Source organism: Trachymyrmex cornetzi, unplaced genomic scaffold, assembly GCF_001594075.2.
Source record: "Trachymyrmex cornetzi isolate Tcor2-1 unplaced genomic scaffold, Tcor1.1 scaffold138, whole genome shotgun sequence".
NCBI lineage: Eukaryota > Metazoa > Arthropoda > Insecta > Hymenoptera > Formicidae > Trachymyrmex > Trachymyrmex cornetzi.
Window position 1 is genome coordinate 1,584,716 of NW_017295960.1, and position 24,244 is coordinate 1,608,959.

At 32.2% G+C, this 24,244-nt stretch overlaps 1 protein-coding gene across 1 annotated transcript in view; it reads left to right on the plus strand.

Annotated features, from left to right (window-relative positions):
• Positions 1 to 24,244, plus strand: part of LOC108771006 (adenylate cyclase type 6) — a 146,824-nt gene that overhangs the window by 117,418 nt on the left and 5,162 nt on the right. Inside the window, exons 8-19 of the mRNA XM_018522846.1 lie at positions 8,240 to 8,361; positions 9,851 to 9,943; positions 13,503 to 13,649; positions 14,831 to 14,989; positions 15,367 to 15,615; positions 17,814 to 17,973; positions 18,684 to 18,781; positions 19,045 to 19,129; positions 21,208 to 21,324; positions 22,124 to 22,270; positions 22,910 to 23,148; positions 23,685 to 23,823. Of these exons, the coding sequence (XP_018378348.1) occupies positions 8,240 to 8,361; positions 9,851 to 9,943; positions 13,503 to 13,649; positions 14,831 to 14,989; positions 15,367 to 15,615; positions 17,814 to 17,973; positions 18,684 to 18,781; positions 19,045 to 19,129; positions 21,208 to 21,324; positions 22,124 to 22,270; positions 22,910 to 23,148; positions 23,685 to 23,823 (1,755 nt within the window). The remainder of the gene's footprint in view (positions 1 to 8,239; positions 8,362 to 9,850; positions 9,944 to 13,502; positions 13,650 to 14,830; positions 14,990 to 15,366; positions 15,616 to 17,813; positions 17,974 to 18,683; positions 18,782 to 19,044; positions 19,130 to 21,207; positions 21,325 to 22,123; positions 22,271 to 22,909; positions 23,149 to 23,684; positions 23,824 to 24,244) is intronic.

A 24,244-nucleotide genomic window follows, 5' to 3' on the forward strand; every position in this document is an offset into this window, starting at 1 on the left:
TATATTAACAGAGAGTAAAGGAAATTATTATATTTGGAGACGTCAAGACAGAGAGATTGAGAGATCCGTTTTAACGTCAGATCCAATAATCTTCTAATCAACATTGCCATGTCATGGAAGTAACGATCATTCCCGCGCCGTAACATTCTACCTGAATCTCGAATAATTGACGCTTTTATTAATTATTAATGACGCCATCAATGTAATAAACCGCACGTGAATGTACAAAGGGAAATTGTGTCCTATGTTCAGAAACCACGAATATGGCTTGAATATTGGTGCCTCAATCACAGTAAATAAACTAAAAATTCTTCATAGAAGATAAAAATTAAAATTATTCTAAATTTAAATAAAAAAAACTTGAAGATACTTTTAACGAGGTAGGAAATTTTAATCATCTCTTTAATTATTTTAACGACAATTTTCTTATATTTTCGAAGAAGAAACTGTCACTTAATTCATATTATATAAATATTAGGAAACGAACTATCACATACATTAATGAAGATTATGAAATTTGGTTCTTTGATTTTCTATATTACACCATATATGTCGCAATTTACTATACAAATTTAGTAAATAAAATTTTTTGAGTTTATGAGTAGTAATTCATAAAATAAAAAAAATAAGGGTAAAAATTTTCCGTGTCACCGTTAAAATGCGCTAAATTACTGTTCTGACTGCTTTAGATAAAGCACTTTTGCAAAACTCAAATTAAGTAAAAAACATTTGTATATACACATAAAAAAATTTTAAATAATCATTTTTCTTAAACCGCTTGAGATCTTTTCTTTTTAGACAATACAATAATATCGATAGAATTCTGATTGGGGATATTAGATAAAACACAGAATTAAAAAATAGTGTGTTAAATAAAAATTATAACCATGAAATTTCGTGAATTTTTTGATTAAACTTTTTAGCGCTCTCAACAAACGAAAATGGGAAATCTACAAAAGTGATTAAAGTAGGTACATCAGATGCTGTAGTCGCATAATATTCACGCGAATTCAATCAACTGCAGGGCTTAAAGATAAAAACGTGCCGCTACGGATCTCAAACACGCATATAATATCCTCGCGATTAGAAATCTCTTGCACAAAGAATTCAGGGTATGGCGATAACGAACGATTCGATTTAGAGTTCCATTCAAAGATGCGAAAGGATTCGCCGATCGAACATTTCACAAGTGATTGTCGTTAAGCGCGATATAGGTAAACGTATGTATAGAAAGTATTCAGAATCATTTTGCATTCTTTCATTTCTATAGATTTCCCGATAAATTTGCAATCAAGTTTTCTGCAGCAAAAATTCGAACATCGATTTTGCGGATAAACGCATAGTCTTCTATACAGTCATATTTGCATTTTTAAAATATCGAATTATTAATATATGTGAGTATGACATTAAATACGTTTTTTTTAGAATTAACAAATAACGAAAAATTACGCTATTTTTAGATATGCAAAAAAAAACCGTTTAAAAATTATATTTGTATTCCCTCAATAAATGGAGGAATAAAATTTTCCACATAAATTATATCTCATACGCAGCGTAGCAAATAAAGGGAGCAATGTTTTAGATTTACGTAATAAAAAAAGAAAGCTTAATGTGCACCAGTGAATAAAATTAAACTGCATGTTCACTTTATTCAATCCTTTATTGCCCATCTGAGTGTTGTTTTTAACACTCGGACAACATAAGTACCTATATGGCTTTTGTGGGAATTTTATCCCACGAGAGCATGTCAAGCGATATTACATAATTATATTGTTTTAAGATATTCGTGAGCCCGATATTCGCACGCTATTCTGTCTCATTGTTTTGTTATAACTTCAGCACTGTGCGTATTAAAACAAAAGTCTATATTGAAAAACGTACGAATCTGGCTGAAAAACGGCCGGGTGACAAAGCCTCGAGTGAATTTATTTCGCGTGAACGTGTTGTCCAACAGCCAGAAAATAACGGACGAACTATTTTGCCGAGGCACAAGGACTTTAATAGAATAGAGTGCGTCGATTATTTAGCAACTATTTTTTTCAACCTGCGAATATTTCTAGTCTGTCTTGTTAAAGCATTTCCACCTAGCTAAAGTAAACTTTTTTAAATAACAGCGTAATATGCTTCGAGGCAACGTTTCTCTTATTTCTGAGACAAATGAACGAATGTAATGAACAAGCAGCTCTAACTTTGTTATTAGGTACTTCATTTCACTACTACTATTGCTTCTTCATTTGTTACTGCTTTCTTTTACTAAGCATTCTTATTTTTACTTATTTTTTTGATTCGTTACTTTAAATATTTATATAATTATTTGCGTTGATTTGCTACAATAATGACAGTTAAAAAATTATTATTTCGGAGTTGTTTATAGAAAAAAACGATACATAAAGAAAAAGAGAAAGAACATACTTAAAAAAAACATATTCTCTAAAATCTTTGGAGTCTAACTCTAAAGAGTAAAATCTCACTCTTAAAAATTGACAATTAATCCACATTTTATCAAGACTGACTCAACTGTCTCCATTTATCACTCTTTAGGATTAAATTCTACTCCAAAGATTTTAGAGAGTAGGGGAAACCGGGATTAATAAACTATAGGGGTAAAATAAGTAAAATAATCGAGGTTACATTACAAACAAAACGATACACGCGTAAACGTATCTGAGCACGCAGCAGCGACTACTGCTCAGTGTGTTGTATAACATCTCGTTGCGAACACATCTATGATAGAAGCTAGAATTATGCTACAATTTTAAAAAATCGTACACCTCTAAGTAAAAATATTTTTATTCTTAAAGTTTTTGTTTTACAATCATATATGACTGTCTAACATATTTGATTTTTATTTAGATAGTAAATGTAGTTCTTACTTAATAAAGTCTAACAGATTTTTTTGTTTATGTGTCTTTGTTATCGTATATTGTTAACGTTTTTAAAAAATGAACGGATGAGGATAGTAAACTAACCACAGTATGAGATTGTATGACTCACTTAGTGACGACTCTGATAGTACTTACTCAAAATTTTATTCTATTAAGATTTACCTCAGTGGTAAATATTATAAGTTTAGTTCCCTAAGTTCCCTCATGTCCAATCTCGATAAAACTAGACTGATTTGACGTGTTTTTGCATGAAACGAACGAAGCAAAATGAAGCATTGTTCTGCCTTGCGAAGCGAATGTTTATGTTTAAAATATATTTTTATAAAAGTTTTATTAGTATGTAGCCAAAGATGTAGCTTAAAATACATTAATCTTCATTTTAATAATCTTCGTTACAATACAAGAAAAACAAACAAACTCTCGAGAATGTCAAAATATAATCAGAGAACAGGTTAATGAGAGTTTTTTCGCAGTAAGTCGTGCGAGCAAATGATTTATTAAATACGAAGAAATCAGACATTTCGGCTTACATTCGAGCCATCCTCAGTGTATCTGATCCATATACAATCAAAAATTCTTAACTGGTTAGATAGGAGAGTGCTCAATCATTCCGCTTCATTCAGGCATCAGGTTAACAGGTGACCAAATAAATCGAAGATGAATTCTATATAAATAATCCAACCATTATTAAAGTATAAAAAAATAAAAAATAAATGAAAACTTTAGAAAGATCACTCACCCATCAAACCGTGAACATAATAAATTAAAAATTAAATTAATTTCGCTGTATGTCCGTATCCATAATTAATAACAACTTATGTGCTAAATCTTAGTTACCTTACCCCGGTCCCGGGGCTAGTTGAATTAGATGGAATGCATTAGAAAGATGCATTTTTTTCATATTAGTTATCAGTTTCCCCTTATTAAAATATTATTAGGTAATCAAATGTATGTGGTAACTGGTGTAGAATTCATTTTTTTCGATAAGTCTTTTAATTTCGTCTGTAAAAATTCGAAACTGAAAAATGAGTCTATTAGTCCCGGCCTCCCCTACTTTTATTCTTTTATAATTAATTATAAAAGAATTGTACCAAAATTAATATTATAAAATTAATTTATAAAATTTTAATAATTTAGAGCATTTAAATTTACTTTTCAGAAAACTTTGTTTTTTAAGTTGTCATTCAAGTTGTCATTGTTGTAGCAAATAATATATACATGTATAATTTAGATTTTTTAAATATATTTTTATTTATTTCGTTGTAAAGTATATAATAACCGTTATACTAGTATAAGCAGCAGAGCTAAATGTTTTTGTGTCACACATCAAAAGAGCTTAAAATATCCATTTTGTAGTAAGGACCACGGAAATCTCTGATTACAGTTTATTTCCAGCGATGTACAAAAATAACGAAAACCGAAATAATCGCCGGCAGAGAGACTGCGAAGTCTATTAAAGTCCATTAAAGATAGAGTCTTATCGTATATCTCTCACCCATAATCACGCCACCGTTATGACGAGAGAGGGCTTTATACTATTAATCAGAAATCCGTGAACAGTTGTGATATCAATCGGCTATTGTTCACGCTTGCTCGATCATCCACGGTATATTCCATATATACGCGACACGTCGCCATTGAAGTACGACGTCGAATGTGTGGGTATGCGTTTAACAGCGACGAACATGTACCGAAACGCTGATGTCTTGTCTCTTTCTCTGATAACCGAGAATCGCTTCGATTACCAATATTAACAACAAGGCAGTTTACATTTGTGCACTGCAGAAGCAGCAATAACAAGAATAATGAGACGTTATTGCGGAAAAAGGAAATAATATACTTGTGCAAATGCAGTTGTCTTTTGTACTTCATGTAAATTTCCGTGCTCACTGACTGAACACAATACGCAATACCAATTTGTTTATTCTTTTACTTTTATAAGTACATGGAAAAAACTTTTGCTGAAGTGACTCTAAAAATTCATTTGGATAAAGATCTGAAAATAATTTTGTGGACCAGCGAAATAATTAGGGTAACTCCGGCAAATACGCCGCGCTGGGATTTACGCCGCAGAAGTCAGAAAAAATAGAATTTATTTTTCAGAAAACTGTTTTTTAAGTTGTCATTCAAGTTGTCATTGTTGTAGCAAATAATATATATACATGTATAATTTAGGTTTTTTTTATATATTTTTATTTATTTCGTTGCAAAGTATACAATAACCGTTATACTAGTATAAGCAGCAGAGCTAAATGTTTTTATGTGTCACGCGTCAAAAGGAGTAGGGGTAATTTCCCCGCAACTACTCTGTTACATGCCTTCATGTTATATTGTGTTATGATTTCAGTTTCTTATTGTTAATATTAATGAAATTATTGTGAGTTGAATCGATTTGTCACTGTGTTAAGTAGCGCCATCATAAATTATGATCTACATAAAATGATTACTGTAGAACGTGCAAAAGACTTAGTGATTATTTCATGATACATGAGTGTAGAGGAATAGTAAAGCATGTTGTATAAAACAAAAAATACAAGTACTTTGCTCTTGTATTCTTTGTTTAGTTTGTTGTCTTGTATATCCCATCTGTTTGGGCTATATGGCATTTTTAACACGTGGGATTTATGCCCAAAGCATACAAAGTGCACAGATTGAATTCAATGTACTAAATACAATAAACGCATTACATGAAATATGTACCTCATGTCACTTGTAACACATCAGGTTTAGTTTGTTGTCTTGTATAATGCCATCTGTTTGGGCTATATAACATTTTTAACAGGTGGGATTTATGCCCAAAGCATACAAAGTGCACATATTGAATTCAATGTACTAAATACAATAAACGCATTACATGAAATATGTACCTCATGTCACTTGTAACACATCTGGGGAGATTGTAATTATTATTTATTACTTCATATACATATATTCAATTATTATTCTTATTCCTTAATAAAACTTTATAAACGCATTTTATAAGTTATTGTGTTATTTTACGTCTTATTTATATGTGTTATTTGTAAATTTATTATGAGTCATACATACTCCCCCTCCTCCTATGAGTAGCCATATATCCCATCCCTATGTATGGCAAAAATGCAAAGGTTTAAAAAAGTTCATTTTTTAATACGAAATATAAATATTTCGGATTTTTAATATATTTCTAATTTCATAATAGTAGACAGTACAAAGTTTTTATTGATATAGTTCGTTTACTTTATACATAGTAAATAATACTTAATAAATTAAGTTTCTGATAGGTACGGCTATATACCGGAGTTACCCAGAGGTTTAAAAAAGTTCATTTTTTAATACGAAATATAAATATTTCGGATTTCTAATATGTTTCTAATTTCATAATAGTAGACAGTACAAAGTTTTTACTGATATAGTTCGTTTACTTTAAACATAGTAAATAATACTTAATAAATTAAGTTTCTGATAGGTACGGCGTATTACCCTACTTTGTATTTAGCGACTCTGATTGGTATGCCAATAACTGCTTATATGATTGGTCTTGCCCTTAGTTCCTCACTGGATTTAAATGTATAAAGTAATCATATTCAAGAATTTTACAACAGTTGCAAAGCTGCTTTATCTGCTGAACGCAGCCATTTTGACATTTCAAGAACGCATCTACTATACACTATACATATACTTACTCTGATAACTTTGGATTGTAGTCAGTTACGGAACGCGCCGCGAGGCTCGTAATTCAGTTTATAGTAGAATTCAAATAATTTTAAATCTTTCGCGATTATTATATTATATAAAAGTAAATCTTGCATGGCAAATAGAATTATTGCGAGTACCTAAGAATTATTAAGTGTTCGTCGAAATTAAGGGTGTCCCACAATTTTTGGCCAAGCGTTTTTATGTAGATAAAGCATACCAAACTGAGTCGAAAAGCCCTCTACCACTTTGTAATTTTCGCAATGGTTAACGAGATATTAATTACTAAAAATTGTTAAATATTGGTCTTCAATAAATAATTGTTTACTCAAATACTATCAGCTTTACAGAAAAACAGTAAGACACAAAAATTGTTTATTTTCTTCTTATAAAGTTCTAACAATTTTTTCAGAATTTTTTATCAACTTTTTAGTACTGCATTTTCTTATTGGCAATTATTTTTACCAACATAAAAAAATACGATATTAAAAAATTCTGAAAAAATTCTCAGAATTTTATGAGAAGAAAATAAGCAATTTTTGTCTTTTACTGTGTGTCTGTAAAATTGATAGTGTTTGAGTAAAAAATTTATTGAAAACCAATATTTAGCGATTTTTCGTAATTAATATCTTGTTAACTATGGTGAAAATTGTAAAATGGTAGAGGATTCAACTTATTAGTTTAGGATAGTAGAGTTTTCAACTTATTAGTTTAGTTAGTTCTATTTACATAAAAACGCTTGGCAAAAAATTGCGAGACATCCTGTATATACATATAATAATTATACTATCTAATACCATGTTATAACAAGAATGTGAATAGTCATTTTCGACGTATTTTTGTCTGCTGAACATGAATCAATTAACAAAATTCAGCTATTATGTCACAATTTTGAGAAACATGATGTCAAAGAGTACAAAAAGGCGACTTTGAAGGTTTTCATGACATAGTACCGATATTAAATTTTTTTTCATGTTTTACTAATGCCATGTGAAAATCAACTTTTAGCTTTAAAATGCATTTTGGTTCGTTCCGATATGAGAGTCCTAAACTTTTTGATACATCGCTTGTGGACAGGTAGAGCAAATTAAACTGAGTCGAAAAGTTCTCTGCATTTTACAATTTTCGCAATCTTTTTTACTTACCTAATGAGCAAAATATCTAAAATTGATGCATAAAATAACTTTAAGACATTTTAAGAGTTTTAAGTTTCTTTAAGAGCTTTTTAAGAAACATTTTATTTCGTAAAGATCTCTGAAAGATATTTTAAAGTTGTCTTATATATATATATAATTATATATCGATTTTATCGGCCTATTCGGCAATCTTCCGAAATTAATATCTTGTTAACTATTTCAAAAATTGCAAAATGGTAAAAGACTTTTTGACTCAATTTAGTCGGATCTACTATCCACAAGCGGTGTGTCAAAAAGTTTGGAACAATTGACAAAGCGCAGTACATTTTTTAGCAAAACTGAAATGTATTGATACTTCTATGCGGTATTAATGAGAAAAAAATTTAATACCGGTGTTACAATGTTGTAAAAACCTTCAAAGTCGTTATTTATATAGCTTTTATGTATTTTATTATCTCTATTCATATTTTGAATATTTTTAAATTAAGCCAAGTATAAAAATATTCCCATACCGTTAACTATATAATTTAATTTATTTTTCAGGAAAGGCTTTTGCTCAGCGTGTTACCAAGGCATGTCGCCATGGAGATGAAAGCCGATATAGCTGGAAAGCCGAAGGACACGATGTTTCACAAAATTTATATTCAAAGACACGAGAACGTCAGGTATGTGATGCCAATGGTCTGCAAACGAATAGCAGCGACTTAAAACGCGCACCTTAAAAAGAACCAAAGTGTCACTTGGAAAATGCCACTTTGACAAAATGAATTTTGCAAATGAAACCCAGTTTCTCTTTGTTATAAAGCTCAAAAGAATTTACATAACTATTTTATACATTATGTCCTCTATGCACGCTTGCTACTTAAACTGAAATTCACAGCAGATTAAACATCATAATCCTTGCTCGCGGCTTTTTACGCTATCGTAAAATTTGTATTTTTTTGGATTTTAAACTCGTCGTAAAGTACCTCTACGTTTGATCAAACGCAGTGATGAATCACAAATCAAAAGCACGTACACAGAAAGAACAGTTTTACTAAAGTATCTGAAAATTTAGCTAGATACAGGTCTGAAAATAATTTTGTGATCGTCAAAATAATTATGTAGAACATTCAAACTGGTTGCTAGAATGTCAAAATTTTTCAACATGTGCTTGAATATCCCGCATAATTATTTCGATTATTTAATAACAAAATTATTTTGAGATCTATAATATCTATGTAAATTTTTAGATACACTAAGGAAAAATATTATTCATTTGAATAAATTATTTATTTGATTAAATTAATTTCTTTGATTTTATTTTTTTTGTTGGAAAATGTAGGTATTTAATTCCCGTTTTAAAGCCCGTTTTTACGATAGAGATTAACTTTAATCTTGATTTAACTTACTTTTTATTTTTCTAGTTCTAAAAATTAAAAACAGAACAAAGAGTAAATTAAATCGAAATTAAAATTAATCCATAATACATTGGTAAAAACAAACATAAATTAAATATAATATATTTAACTTAAATAAATACATTCTTCTTCAAAATAAATAAAGACGAGCTAAATTAATTTAGTCAACAATTTTTTTCTAGGTGTATCTTTTTCAGCAAAATCATTCTTTCCACGTATTTCAGTACAATTTACATCATTATTACAATATTGTGTCATGAGGTTATTATTAGATACAAATAATTATGCACTATCGTGAACACATTATGCAGTATGTATGAGATGAGATGCTTGATCGTCTCATAATACAGTAACGCCAGATGCTTCAAACTTGATGATTTATCACGGTACAGTGCACGCAACATGATAAGCACACGTGGTTGCATAGAGAGAATTCAGGATTGATCTGAAGTGGGTTGAGATGTTACATCCAATCTCTCGTATCAGACGTCTCACCAAGCTCGGATCAATCTAACTTAATTCGCAAAAAGAGCAAACGTCATATTCATTTAACTTACAGAGTTTCCACGAACTTGTAACAATTTTTCGTCCCTAGTTTCCCCTTTCCCAAATGTTTAACGCGACATTTTTCCGTTTGAGGCAAAGTAATTACAGAACTGTTGACAAAAGTGTTTATTTAGAAACTGTTTGTATCAAAAATTAATTTGAAAATTAATTTAATTGAAATAACTGACTTTATTATTGAACATTTCAGCATTTTGTTCGCCGATATTTGTGGATTTACCTCGCTCTCCGATCAATGCACTGCCGAAGAGCTCGTCAGATTGCTCAACGAACTTTTTGCACGGTAAGAAATGATAATAAAATGAAAGAAATATTTTTAATACTATATAGGCATGCTACATATGCAATTCTCCATCTTTGTTATATATATTTCGTTGTTGATTTTTTTTACTAAAGTTTTAATTTAATTTCTAACTAAATATCTAATGTTATTATTACTATCCATTTTTGACATTGACACTGAATAGAATTACGTGCGGTAAATGCGATACTGTGTTAAATTAATTTGAAACGACAGAGAGATGACGTGTCAACAAAAGTAAGGACACTAATAACCCGTGAGATAATCGGTTTATTCAGATTAGATATTCAGTAACGTCGCGTTCCGCGCGGTGCATATTATACGAAATTAATTCAGAACGCCAGAAGGGCGATATTAATATTTCACGCGTACCCAAATCCCCATAACGCGTAGCGTGTATTATGTTAATCTAGTTTAGTGATACGTAGGAAATAACAGTCCCGATTGAGTTGCGTACATACGACTCAAATAGTAATTAAATCATTCAATTATTAACGCATTATCATTAAGTCCTTGAGAGGTAATATAGTAGTCTATTTTAATATTGATATTGAAATATTGCCGCGTTACATAATATCAATCCACTTAAGCACTACACGCAATACATGCATTTGACAAATGTATCTTGCATATGCGACGGTTAGTTCGCTAATTCAATTTGTCTAATTCCAAGATATATACATATATGCGATATAATTTTTTATTAATCTCAGATCGCAGAATTATCATCTTATATTTTTCACGAAAGTTCAACGATATTTAAACGTTGATCTTTTGTGTTCCTTATTTTCTTTTTTGAACATTTTTTTCGAAAGGGATATTTCTGTCTTCTCTCGAAGAGATGAAAGTGTTACATTCGGGAAATCCCGGAAAGTGATCTTGGCTGTACTGATATATGAAAGCTGGCATCATCGTAAGGAATGAAAGCGGCTTTTATGACCTCTTAGCAAATCCCTCTTGATAGTACGATAAGTACTCCCTATTGACCCGAAAAGTCACTAGGGATGCGGATCCATAGCTGTCAAAAGACTCGAGCGTGGGTAGAACATAAGAAATACGAGCAAAGCTTTAAGAGTTAAGAGGGTTTAGAAACTCTTGAAACAAACGCAGCAGATTGACAATGTTCATCATAGATAAAGAGCGAAGCTTCAATAAATATAGACCTAAAAATTGAATGTTGATAAAATATTATTTTATCAATATAGTTTTTCTACGAATTAAAAAATACTTTATATTATTGAAGTTCAACAAATTTACCTTTCTGTAAGTAAAAACTAAGAAAAGTTTTTGATATATTAATTTAGTTTTACGGTAACGTGTACGTGGTTTGAGAAATGTAAATACATTTTAATGTTAAACTGATGTCAAACTGACAAAGCACAATCTGTCCGCAAGATTTCAAAAGGGATTTGTATTCGCTGATGTACAAAAGATTCTGTGTGAGTCGGAAGAACAAGAATATTTGCAAGACTCAAGAGATCAGAGACAACAGGATTGCATTGAGAGAAGGAAACTGAAAGAAATTTATATTTTGATCGAGTCGAACAAGTGGAAATATATGAATACCGCGGACACAATAATCCGTTATGGTTCTAAACGTTTTCTGAATAAAATATATAAAAATAGAAAAGAGGATTTGAATGCATGATTGTGATAAAATAGCTTGGCGAGTTTCTTGAGATTTATCGACTATATTTTTAAAATTTTATTCATCTTAATACGCGTTGATTTTATTATATACATTTTTTGTACGAGTTTATATTCTAATAAATATTGGTAGATTAACATGCGGTGTTTACGTAATTCTTATTAAGTTGGTGTTAATATTAATATCAAGATGATGCGGATTTAACACCACGTGAGTTTGAAAATCCACACCGTGATGGTATAAACATCAGTGGTTTTAAATTCACACCTATTAATGTTAACATTAATATGTTGAGAATTATGTATTAGGTGTACAACTTTGTTTCCGCCATTTTCCTACAGATGGCTTTAGCGGTAAGTAGTGGTTGAAATAAATAGATCATAGACGTCATACAATAAACTTGGGCATCTGTCAACATAACCCAATAGAAGCATTAGTCGATTTGTGTCTGCATCATAAAGTTATTCTCGATTGAAAATGTCAGTTTACGAGCCAAATTCTCGTCATTTGCGGGAGGTTTTAATTTTCTGCTTCAATATGAAGAAATCTGCGGTTGAGGCTCATCGAATGCTCTCAAATATTTATGGTGAGGCCACTATTAGTGAAAGAACGTGTCGTGAGTGGTTTCAACGCTTTAAGAAGCGTGATTTTGACGTCGAAGACCGGCATAGCGGTGGAAGAGAGAAGGTTTTCGAAGATTCAGAATTGGAGGCATTACTTGATCAAGACTCGTGTCAAAATCGAGAAGAATTGGCACGATCATTGGGAGTGACTCAACAAGCCATTTCAAAACGCCTCAAAGCCATGGGAATGATTCAGAAGCAAGGAAATTGGGTGCTGTACGATTGAAGCCGAGAGACGTTGAACGGCGTTTGTTTGCTTGTGAACAGCTGCTTGAAAGGCAAAGACGGAAGGGATTTCTGCATCGCATTGTGACTGGGAACGAAAAATGGGTTCATTACGATAACCCCAAGCGCAGAAAATCATGGGGAGTTCCCGGCCATGCTTCCACGTCGACGGCCAAACCGAATATTCACGGCTCCAAAGTCATGCTCTGTATTTGGTGGGACCAGCTCGGCGTAGTGTATTATGAGCTGTTAAAACCGACTGAAACAATCACAGGCGATCGGTATCGAACGCAATTGATGCGTTTGAGCCGAGCATTGAAAGACAAACGGCCGCAATACAACGAGAGACACGATAAAGTGATTTTGCAGCATGACAATGCTCGACCCCATGTTGCGAAAGTGGTCAAGACATACTTGGAAACGTTGAAATGGGAAGTCCTACCCCACCCGCCGTATTCTCCAGACGTTGCTCCCTCTGACTATCACTTGTTTCGATCAATGGCACACGGCCTGGCTGACCAGCACTTCCGGTCTTATGAAGAAGTAAAAAATTGGATCGATTTGTGGATCGCCTCAAAAGATGACCAGTTTTTTCGACGCGGGATTCGTACGCTGCCCGAAAGATGGGAGAAAGTAGTGGCCAGCGATGGACAATACTTTGAATCATAAATGTATAACCAGTTTTTTCAATAAAGCCTCGAATTTCGGAAAAAAAACGGCGGAAGCGAAGTTGTACACCTAATATATATACTGCATGATGTTAAATCTACACTGAGATTCATACAGAGTATAAATATAGGAAAATATTACAAAAGTTATATGGAGTGTGTGGAGTTATATGAAGGAAAATAGCGAGTATTTTTACACTTAAATTGTGTGTTACGAAATTGATTTCCGCGAAAGTAACTTTGATTGCGAAAGCCAAAGATCTGTGTAATATTTCCACGAGAAAAGCATTCCTTTCTGAAGCAAAACTCCATTCTCGATAGTTAGGTTTCTTTGATATCATAAATCATTACACTGAATTTTCATAAATATCCCGCAGGTTTGACAGGCTAGCTGCTGAGCACCACTGCCTCAGAATAAAGCTCCTCGGAGACTGTTATTATTGCGTTTCTGGACTTCCGGAACCACGGCCAGATCACGCTCACTGTTGCGTAGAAATGGGATTGGACATGATCGATGCAATAACGTAAGTCCGTACATTCCTTCATTTCTCACGCAAGAGCTTTATCAAGCTTTTATTATATATTTTGTTGTCGAAGAACAATATTGTTGTCCTATATGTATATGTCGCTTTTTAAAACCAATATATATATAAATAGCTAAAGTATAATCGAGATCTATGTCACGTTTCGAAATGTATCCACATTAAAAATTATAAAATAGCAAAATAAATCTATCACATGTTCCATCAGCAACATCAAAGATCCATGTAATACTTCTTATTCTCATAGTTCGTTTGATAACGTACAAAGGAGAGAGAGAGAGAGAGAGAGAGAGAGAGAGAGAAAATAAAAATAAAAATAACTGAAAATAGAATCTCAAAAGCTGTCGAGGGGAAAAGAGATAGATAAATATAAAAAGAAGAAGAGGGAGGGAAATGAAAAAGGATAGGAAAGATACGAACTAGCAGAGCAAAGTAACCTCCGAGCAATAAAGATGCTTTCGTTTAGATCCACGAAACGACCACAGAACTTCCGACGGAGTTGTATCCGTGCGCTACATATCCCGTATTTTGGTTAGTTTCGTGTTTTCATAAAATGCGTTTCGTCAAAGAGGAGATTTCCTCGGAGACCGCGATATGTATACTCACGACTGGTCGATTCGCATCGTTATGAAAGACCCCTGGTATCCACGGGTCACTGCAAGCGGATGGATTCCTCATGAGTGTTTAAATTTCAATTCGATAATCTCGTCTTAAACTTCACCATATGTTTCTTCTAGTCGAACTTGCCGGGAAACTATTCCATCCACGATCGGAACAGTTGCCCATGTGTAAAATTTAACGTTTGTTTTTAAGTATTTATACGATAAATTTTACGAATAAATGCGGAAACCAAATAATAAAAAAATATTGAAGAGCAATCATTGTAATTGGAAGATTAATTATTGTTATTGGTTGACTTTAATCCAAAAAGTCTACATTTATATATTTATCATTTATAAATGTTTTCTTCTTATTTCCATTAATAACGAAAGTACTTCATAACTTTTCCAATAGTTGAAGGCTACCGAAGTAATCACTAAGTATACTTAATGGCAAAAAAGTTTGCTTGTTTGTTGTCACAAACTCGAAAGATATAGTTATTCATCTGTTACACGGCCTAATGATAGGAGAAACAATAAATTTTCACGTCCGTATCTCCGTAGATTGGTTCGCGAGGTAATGGCCGTAAACGTGAATATGAGAGTCGGTATCCATACGGGCCGAGTTCACTGCGGGGTTCTTGGTCTGAGAAAATGGCAGTTTGATGTTTGGAGCAACGACGTGACTCTAGCCAATTACATGGAAAGTGGAGGTATACCCGGGTAAGTACAAACAATTTTGTTAGTTCTTGACTGACTTGTCCTTTTTAAGTTAATATCGATTGACGGTGATAAATTACATCGGTATACCTGTATAATTTCTTTATACAGGTATATCGATGTAATTTATATATAGTTATATTAATAATTTATATTAATAAGTTATATTAATAAATTATATTAATAATTTGTATATAATTTATGTATAGTTGCTTTACTCCAATTTGTATAAAACTTTTCGGTCCATTAAGTGCACAATCTTAAATAAAAAACTATATCGCAAACAAATTTAATTAAATTATCTTTGTTAAAAGACATTTTCTTAATATTGAATTATTACGACGAAGTTAATATTTAATAAAAGGTATGATGTTTCGCAGACGTGTGCACATCACGAAAGAGACCTTAGATTGCTTGGGCGAGTATTATGAAGTCGAGGAAGGTCGCGGAGGTGAGAGGAACGCGTACTTAAAAGACAATGATATTAAAACCTACTTAATTGTCCCGGGAGACACATTTAAGGGCAACATAACTAATTCTGGAATGCGGAAAACTTTCCCGGCAAACAGTAATGTGTCCAAAGAAATGAGAGTTATGGGTCATGGTTCGCAACACGGAAAACAAACCAAGTAAGAGCTCCTATTGCTGCTTAATTTCTTAACCTTTGACATTAAAATGTCATGATATTATAGTTTTATCGCTTAAATAATGTCTGAAAATTACCAATATTACGAAATATTCAAATGTCAGGTACATAATATTGTGGTAATTTAAGCTTTTTTTTTAATCAATTAAAAAACAATCATGACTGTTATATTTTCTTATTACTATTATAGATAAATCAGTCCATCCTAAAAAATAAGCAAGAAGTAAAATAAAAATCAACTAAAAGAGGATAAACAGCCAATTAAAAGCCTACGCGGTTATTGATGCGCAAAATTATTTATTTACTTAACGAAAATAATACGTTTCAACCGACGTTTTCGGTCCTTCTCAATGCGAAATTAATTAATTAAATAATAAATTATATACTATAAGTTACAGAATACATAATATTTAAGTCAATTTGTCACAAATTAAAATACAAAATACGAAACATATATCTGGGCTCATATCATTTTGTTACTGTAATGGAGTCAGTGGTTACAAAAGTGAAACGCAAGTCCAGATGTGACAGTAGTCAGTTGGCAGATGACCAACGTTTAACACCACTCGTTTTGATAAAATAATGATTCAAGTTGACAAGGGACCATCCATCTCGGTTTGTACAACAATTGAAAATCCTTGATATCAGTAAAAGTTGATAGCATAAGATGTAAATTAAGAAAAAAGGCAAGATCGTACAGGTTGTAGATTCCAAGAAATTTGATGCTAAATGCCAGCGCGGCGATATTGTAACTTTCAACTGCCATCACTCTTATCAAGAAAAAGTTTGTAACCAGTGTTCTGGAAACGCCTCAATGTTAGCTATAAAGATATGTTATGAAAAATAGGGAGTTCCATTTAAGATTTTTGTGTTGACCTTGAAGGCACTTTCCAATTCTATCCAATTTCATTCTAAGGTCCAATTAATATCATCATATCTAATAACTTTTTAAAACCCTATTACTTTTGTTTCAAACATTTTTTAGATAAATCAATATTTTTTGAGATATTAGCCGTTTCTGCTTTTACCATGCACTATAATATCAAATTTCTTGGAACCTACGATCTATACAGTCTTGCCTTTTTTCTTAATTTACATCTTATGTTGTCAACTTTTACTGATATCAAGAATTTTCACTAATTTGTTGTATAAACCGAGATGGTCTTTTGTGAGCTATTGTGATGTTTCAATAAATTATGAATCAAAGTGAAAACCGAATCAGTGAAATTAATATTGTGTCTATATCTTATGAACGTTGAAACTGTAATTACACAACTGACCACTGTCATATCTGGACTTGCGTCTAATTTTGTAACTACTGACTCCATTGCGGTAACAAAATGATCCCAGATATATGTTTCGTAATTCTGTATTTTAAACAATATATTTATGACCGTATATTTGAGAAACTCAATTAATATTAGGGTGTAACGGCCTATTACGGTTGGAGCTGGATCTTCGTTGCTTAAAATAATTCAATTTTGAATTACTAATATATACTATATATGTACTTGCATATATACCATATTGTAGTCTTTTTCAAACTGCGCGCCGAATTTTTTCCGGACTAAATAAACGCAATTAAAACTACTCTAGTAATCGCGAATTAAATTGACAAACAATTTAATAATTTGATGCTACCATCAAGCATCATATATTATAAAGATGTTAATCTATAAAAACTATTAATAAATTTATCGCGAAAAATATTACCTCGGCCGGGACTTGAACCCGGATCTCTTGTAAACCGTACGAGCGTCCTGAGCCATTAGACTACCGAGGTCTGTATTTTAATTTGTGACAAATTGACATAAACATTATGTATTCCATAATTTATAGTGTATAATTTATTATTTAATTAATTAATGTGTTCACATTGAGAAGGACCGAAAAAGTCGATTGAAACGTATGCGGATTATTTTTAATGAGTAAATAAATAACTTTACGCACCAAAAAAAGGCTCTTAATTATCTTTTAGTTGATTTATTCACAGAACCCCACATATTTTTAAGTTATATTATAAAATAAAAATCGTATTTATATTGTAATAATAAGTCGATTAAAAAATAATTACCTCGTTACAAATATTATATTGGAATAATTTATATCACAAATGAAAATCATTGAGTAAACTTTACGTATTTTTCAATTGGATAATACTTGATGCATATATTTCAATAGATTAGGTTTCGGTGAAACCATTGAGGGCGAAAAAGATCCTGAAGATGAGGTGAACGAGTACCTAATGAGAGCGATAGATGCTAGAAGTATAGATCGATTAAGAGCGGAGCATTGTACGCCGTTTATATTAACGTTTCGAAGACCGGATGTCGAAGAAAAGGTAACAAGTTATATTACAAGACAAGTAATATATTTAAAATTAAAATGGGCATAAATTTTCGTAATATATTAAATTTGTTATGAAATAATTATAGTTATAAATTTATTTCGTCCAATAGCTTCTAATAGTTTTCGAATAGTTTCATATTATTTGACATAAAATAAATTTTAATATAAAATTGTAATTTTATTTCACACACTTAAGTGTGAACACGATAGCATTCATTAAAATAATTATCTAACTTTTTGTGCAATAAAAATTCTATTTAAATGTTTTAAACATTGTTTTTTATATGAATGATCTTTCTCGAATTTAGAGATTTAATTAATTTAATAGTAATAATATACGCGAAATACGAGCTGTAATTGCGTATTGAACTGTCCATGTATACAAATGAGTGTGACCAAACTACGCAGTAATTCATGTTAATAGAAGATCGTTTGAATTTAATTTTGGTTAATTTGCTTAAACGTGTATTTGAGTTATTTCGGATTTCACATAATTGAACTGTGTGTCATTGAATGAACAGAATTGTGTCGTCATTGATTGAACAAAATACTGCATTTTCTCATCAAGAAGAAACACCACTCAAAATTGTCCAACAACTGATAATATGATTGAAAACACTGCATCCGTTAGCAGTAAACATCTCGTACGAAAACATAGAAGGAATATGCGAATATTGCAATTGTTTAAATAACCTGTTGCAGTACTCGCGCGAGAGGGACAGGATGCTCTCGGCTTATTTTGTGTGCTCCGGTTTCGTCTACATGGTCGTTGTGGTCGCAATAGCCATCACCCTCGCCGGGTAAATACACGTACCAATAAATCCTACCTTCTATATAGCGGCAGTGGTATCTTCCTTTTACTATACTCTTGAGATCCGATGTGTAAAATACTCGTACTTTACTGACATTGAATTGTCCTTTGTTCTAATATTTATGGGTACTTTCGCGAAAATCGTTCAATAAGTTAGCGTGTAAGACGTCATAAATCTGACGACATTCGAAAAATTTCTCGCAAAAGTAGCTCGAGAAAAAGCGCGTTAAAATATCCCCTTTGTCTTCCTAGGAGCGAATATTTCTACGTTTGCACGGCGATTAGTGTGCTGGTGATAGCCCTAGTCAATGGCATTTTATTGGCGGAAAAAAATGAGGTAAGAACTCACAAATGATACACTGAAAAAAATATTAAATTTTAATAAACATCTGTTTGAATACACTGAGAAAAATGTCTGGTTGAAAATGGACGAATCCGAAGAATCTGATTATCTAATTTAACTATTATATTTTTTATGAGTAAATATTTATTTATTGTAAGCAAATGTTTACTCAGTATTATTCAAAGAAATATGTATCAAGATTTAGTAAATTTTTTTTCAGCATAAATTCTCTTGAGATCCGAATAAGTGTATGAATTTTTACTCTTCCCTCGGGATTGCAAAACTAGATATTAGTAATAGCAATTTTTTTTCCCCTTGTGGCTATTATATAAAGTCGTACATCTATCTGCACAACGACAATTTAAATAAATCGCGCGATACGTCACATACAATGTCGAGTCAAAACTCTCTGGAAAAGAGCCACTTCTTTTTGACCCTGACCAAGTGGCAAGCTTCCAGGTCACTGCCGAAACCAGCGATTCTGGTCACAGCGCACCCATTAATCTCTCTCGATGATCCTAGGAATCGTAACCCTTAATTATCCCTTTATTTAATTAGTAGTCTAGAGGCGAGTGAATAAGGACAAGAGCATACGGTAAAAAAAAATATCAACTGATTGTTGTATCATTTATAAAAAAACAATTGCTCTGTCTACTTATAGGGTGCCTCCGGTAAATACGCCGCGCTGGGATTTACGCCGCAGAAGTTAGAAAAAATAGAAGGAGTGGGGGTAATTTTTCCGCATCTACTCTGTTACATGCCTTCATGTTATATTGTGTTATGATTTCAGTTTCTTCCTGTTAATATTAATGAAATTATTGTGAGTTGAATCGATTTGTCACTGTGTTAAGTAGCGCCATCATAAATTATGATCTACATAAAATGATTACTGTAGAACGTGCAAAAGACTTAGTGATTATTTCATGATACATGAGTGTAGAGGAATAGTAAAGCATGTTGTATAACCAAAAATACAAGTACTTTGCTCTTGTATTCTTTGTTTAGTTTGTTGTCTTGTATATATCCCACCTGTTTGGGATATATGGCATTTTTAACAGGCGGGAATTATGCCCAAAGCATACAAAGTGCGCAAATTGAATTCAGTGCACTAAATACAATAAACGCATTACATGAAATATGTACCTCATGTCATAACACTTGTAATACATCTGGGAAGATTGTAATTATTATTTACTACTTCATATACATATTTATCATTCTTATTCCTTAATAAAACTTTATAAACGCATTTTATAAGTTATTGTGTCATTTTACGTCTTATTTATATGCATTATTTGTAAATTTTTTATGAGTCATACATCCTCCCGCCCCCCCTCCTCCTATAAGTAGCCATATATCCCATCCCTATGGGATATACGGCAAAAATGCAAGGGATTAAAAAAGTTCATTTTTTAATACGAAATATAAATATTTCGGATTTCTAATATTTTTTTTATAATAGTATAAAGTTATAACAGTATAAAGTTTTTATTGATATAGGTCGTTTACTTTAAACATAGTAAATAATACTTAATAAATTAAGTTTTTGATAGGTGCGGCGTATATACTGGAGTTACCCTAAATAAAATTGCTCTCTAAATTTCTTGGAGTAAAATCTTACTCTAAAAGAATTAAAATACTGCTACTATTGAAAAAAGTGAAAAATTTGCACTCTTAAATAAGAATGGTAAAGTTTCACTCTTTTAGAGTGAGATTTCACTCTAAGAAATTTAGAGAGCAATTTTATTTATAAGTAGAGAGAGCAATTGTTTTTTATAAATGACATAACAACCAGCTGACAAAAAAGATTTCTTTCCCTTGAAATAAATCTCTCTAAAAAAAACAAAGTGAAAATCTGCCACTCTTATTCAAGAGTGCAAATTTTTCACTCTTTTTCAACAGTGGCAGTATTTTAACTCTTTTGGAGTGAGATTGCATTTCAAGAAATTTAGAAAGAGTACGTCGTACCCACTCGCGCGATTATATACATTGCCGTGGATTTTCCATAAATGATACAACGATCGATTAATATTTTATTTATCGCTCTTGCCCTAATTGTGCGCATTTCACAGAGGGTGCCAAAATGGGTGAGAAGCATGGCGTTACAAATCTTTGAGAATCGCATCATCGCACAGAGCATCGCATCCATCGTCGTGTTTCTAACGTTCATCACGGTATTATCGCCGCTGGTGAGTAATCAAAGCTTAATGCAGCTATTGTTTGTGTTTTATGTTAGTATACTATCTATAAGGCTACCTAAACATTTCTCGTGCATCACGACAACCACTTCTTCAAAAATATATGTAAAAAATTTGCATTGGTTTATTATTTTTTAGATTATTGGAAAACATGAATATCAAAACTTAAGAAATATTCAAGCTGACAGATGTAACATTTAAATCAATTCAATAATTCAAAAATTTTAATATTCGAGAAACCGGAGACAAAAATCCAGGAGATATAAAATCCATTAGTCCTATAAGACATTAATCACGTGTAATAGTAAATAAATGATTTATACGCGAATAAAGCTTTCAGCACATACTTTCCTCTCTCTCTCTCTCTCTCTCTCTCTCTCTCTCTCTCTCTCTCTCTCTCCCTCTCTCTCTCTCTCTCTCTCTCTCTCTCTCTCTCTCTCTCTCTCCCCCTCTCTTTCTCTCTTTCATTTTCAATTTTTTAATCCAATAATCGGTCTCACCGTTTGCTTCGGAAAACTCATATTAAAACTATAACGCGATATAAATTAGAGTCTGCCGAGCCAAAACTTTTAGCGATAAATCGAACGCGAGCATCGATACTGCGATTAATCACACACGCTGCAGAATAATAAAGTTGCCATGAACGTTCGTAATTGAATCACAAACGGACGAAAAAAATATCGGTTTACAAACGGATTGTGCATTTACTGCGAGCAATCGAATATTTTGTATTCTCGTAGTAAAACATAATAAACAACGACCGAATTTTTGTCATTTTTTCTCGCTGCAGATCACGCTGATCGGAAGTGAAGCTTGCATTAACAATAACTCGTTGCCTTTCGCTGAGGAATCGCTGGATGAGCATCCCAGCGTAATGAGAGTACCGACGAAGAATATCGATGCCCCCGGCATTTGCGATTATATTCTTTTCTGCGACGTAAGTTACATATGACATCGGCGTTATAAATAGACAGACAATGATTAATCGAGTCTTCGCTCGAATTCGTTATGAAAGAAACGCGAATAAGAAAAGATCAGAGATATACTTTTAAAAGAAGAGACTGCACTTGTGATCTCACGGCTAGAAAAGTTGTGCAAGTTTAACGAACGCGCGCATACTCTATTAATAAAATTCATACAAAATTAATGTTAAATTTTATGTAGTTAACTCTTTTGTTAACTCTTCCGTGAACTCTTCTTGTGCACATTTTTTCATCTTTTCACTACCATGTTTCAGAAGGTTCCAGCAAAAAAATGTAAAAGTAAAACGAGATAAAATCTATGCAAAACTGCAGTTTTTTGTTGTTCAAAAAGTGGAGTTTTTGAAACATCATAATGAAATTTATACAAAAATATAAAAATTTAATATAAATAACGGGGTACCCATATGCATTGACGGAAAAGTTAAAATAACTAAAAATTTTTTAAATTGTTATATTGTAATGAAAGAACGTATTCGTCGGTCTCGTACAATTCCGTGACGGTAATAGAGAACTTTTAGCACGGACGTGATATAGAGAGCGATTTTCACGAAACTACAGGAATTCACAAACTGACACTCCGCAACTGATTGCAGTTGTTTCCGGTTCTGGTGATGCTGGTGATGGTAACCTGCGCGGTGTATCAGATCCTAACGTCGGTCTTTAAAGTAGCCGTATTGAGCATTGTTGTGGCTTGTTATCTCGGGGTCAGCATTTACCAGGCACTAAATGAGGACGACGTAGAGCCCGCTGGAAGATGGTTGGCGGGTGTACTAGTGGTTTTCTTCATGGCCTGCCTAGTGGCACACTCCCAGCACACAGAGGCGACCTACAGGTTGAACATTCGAACATGCTTACACTTTAACATTTGGCTTCTTGAAACTTATGCAACGTTAGCTCGTAGATACGTCTTAAACTTGCACGTTAGAAACCTTTGAGGCCTTCGTGGAATTTCCCACGAAAGCCTTCATTTCGCCTACATCACAAACAATGTCGTGGATCGGCGATCTCGTGAACTGATTTACGCAGAATAATTTCATAGTCGAAACATGAGCCGCGTATATAGAGATGCAAGTAATATTCAGGATATTTCAGAAATATATTGACACTTTGAAATCTAATTAAAGCAAATATGTTTTACTACTAAAAAGATATGTATGTATTGTTACGTGCAGATTTATAAAAAATCTGCCAATTACAATGATATGTATTTTAAAAATACGTGACATGATACGTATCAGAAATTCTAGAACATACATGTCAATATATTTCATAAAACTTTCTGAAAAACTTGATATAATTTGTTAAAATATTTTTCATGGCAGATATAGATGAAGACTATATTGACATACATATTGTGTACTAATATAGATTGGATTTCCTATGGAAGTTACAAGCGACCGAGGAGAAGGAGGAAATGGAACACTTGAAGGCCTACAACCAGAAATTGCTCGCAAATATACTTCCGGAACACGTAGCCGCTCATTTTCTGTCTACTGTCAATTCAGACGTAAGTTCTATCTGACAAACAAGTTCAAAGAAATCTTTCACGATAATTTTATAATTTTTTAAATGCACTAAGTAAAAAATAGAATAAGTACCATTTATTATAATAACTGTAAATAATTGTATATACATTATATATTATATAATTATATATAATATACTATGTATATAATTATTTATTATTATGTCAATTCATCATTATATCATTTCTATGTAAAATAAAACAATTTAAACATTTCATCGAGAACCTATACATTTGCCCAATTACTAGTCAATTCTTTTGTACTCTGCATACTTTGAGAAGTGAGAAGTACTTGAGACAAAGTAAACATAAAGATTGAGACACTCATAGTAGATACATTTTGACATTTCCTATAATGAGGTTAAATGATTATAGATTAAATAGCAATTTATATATATATATA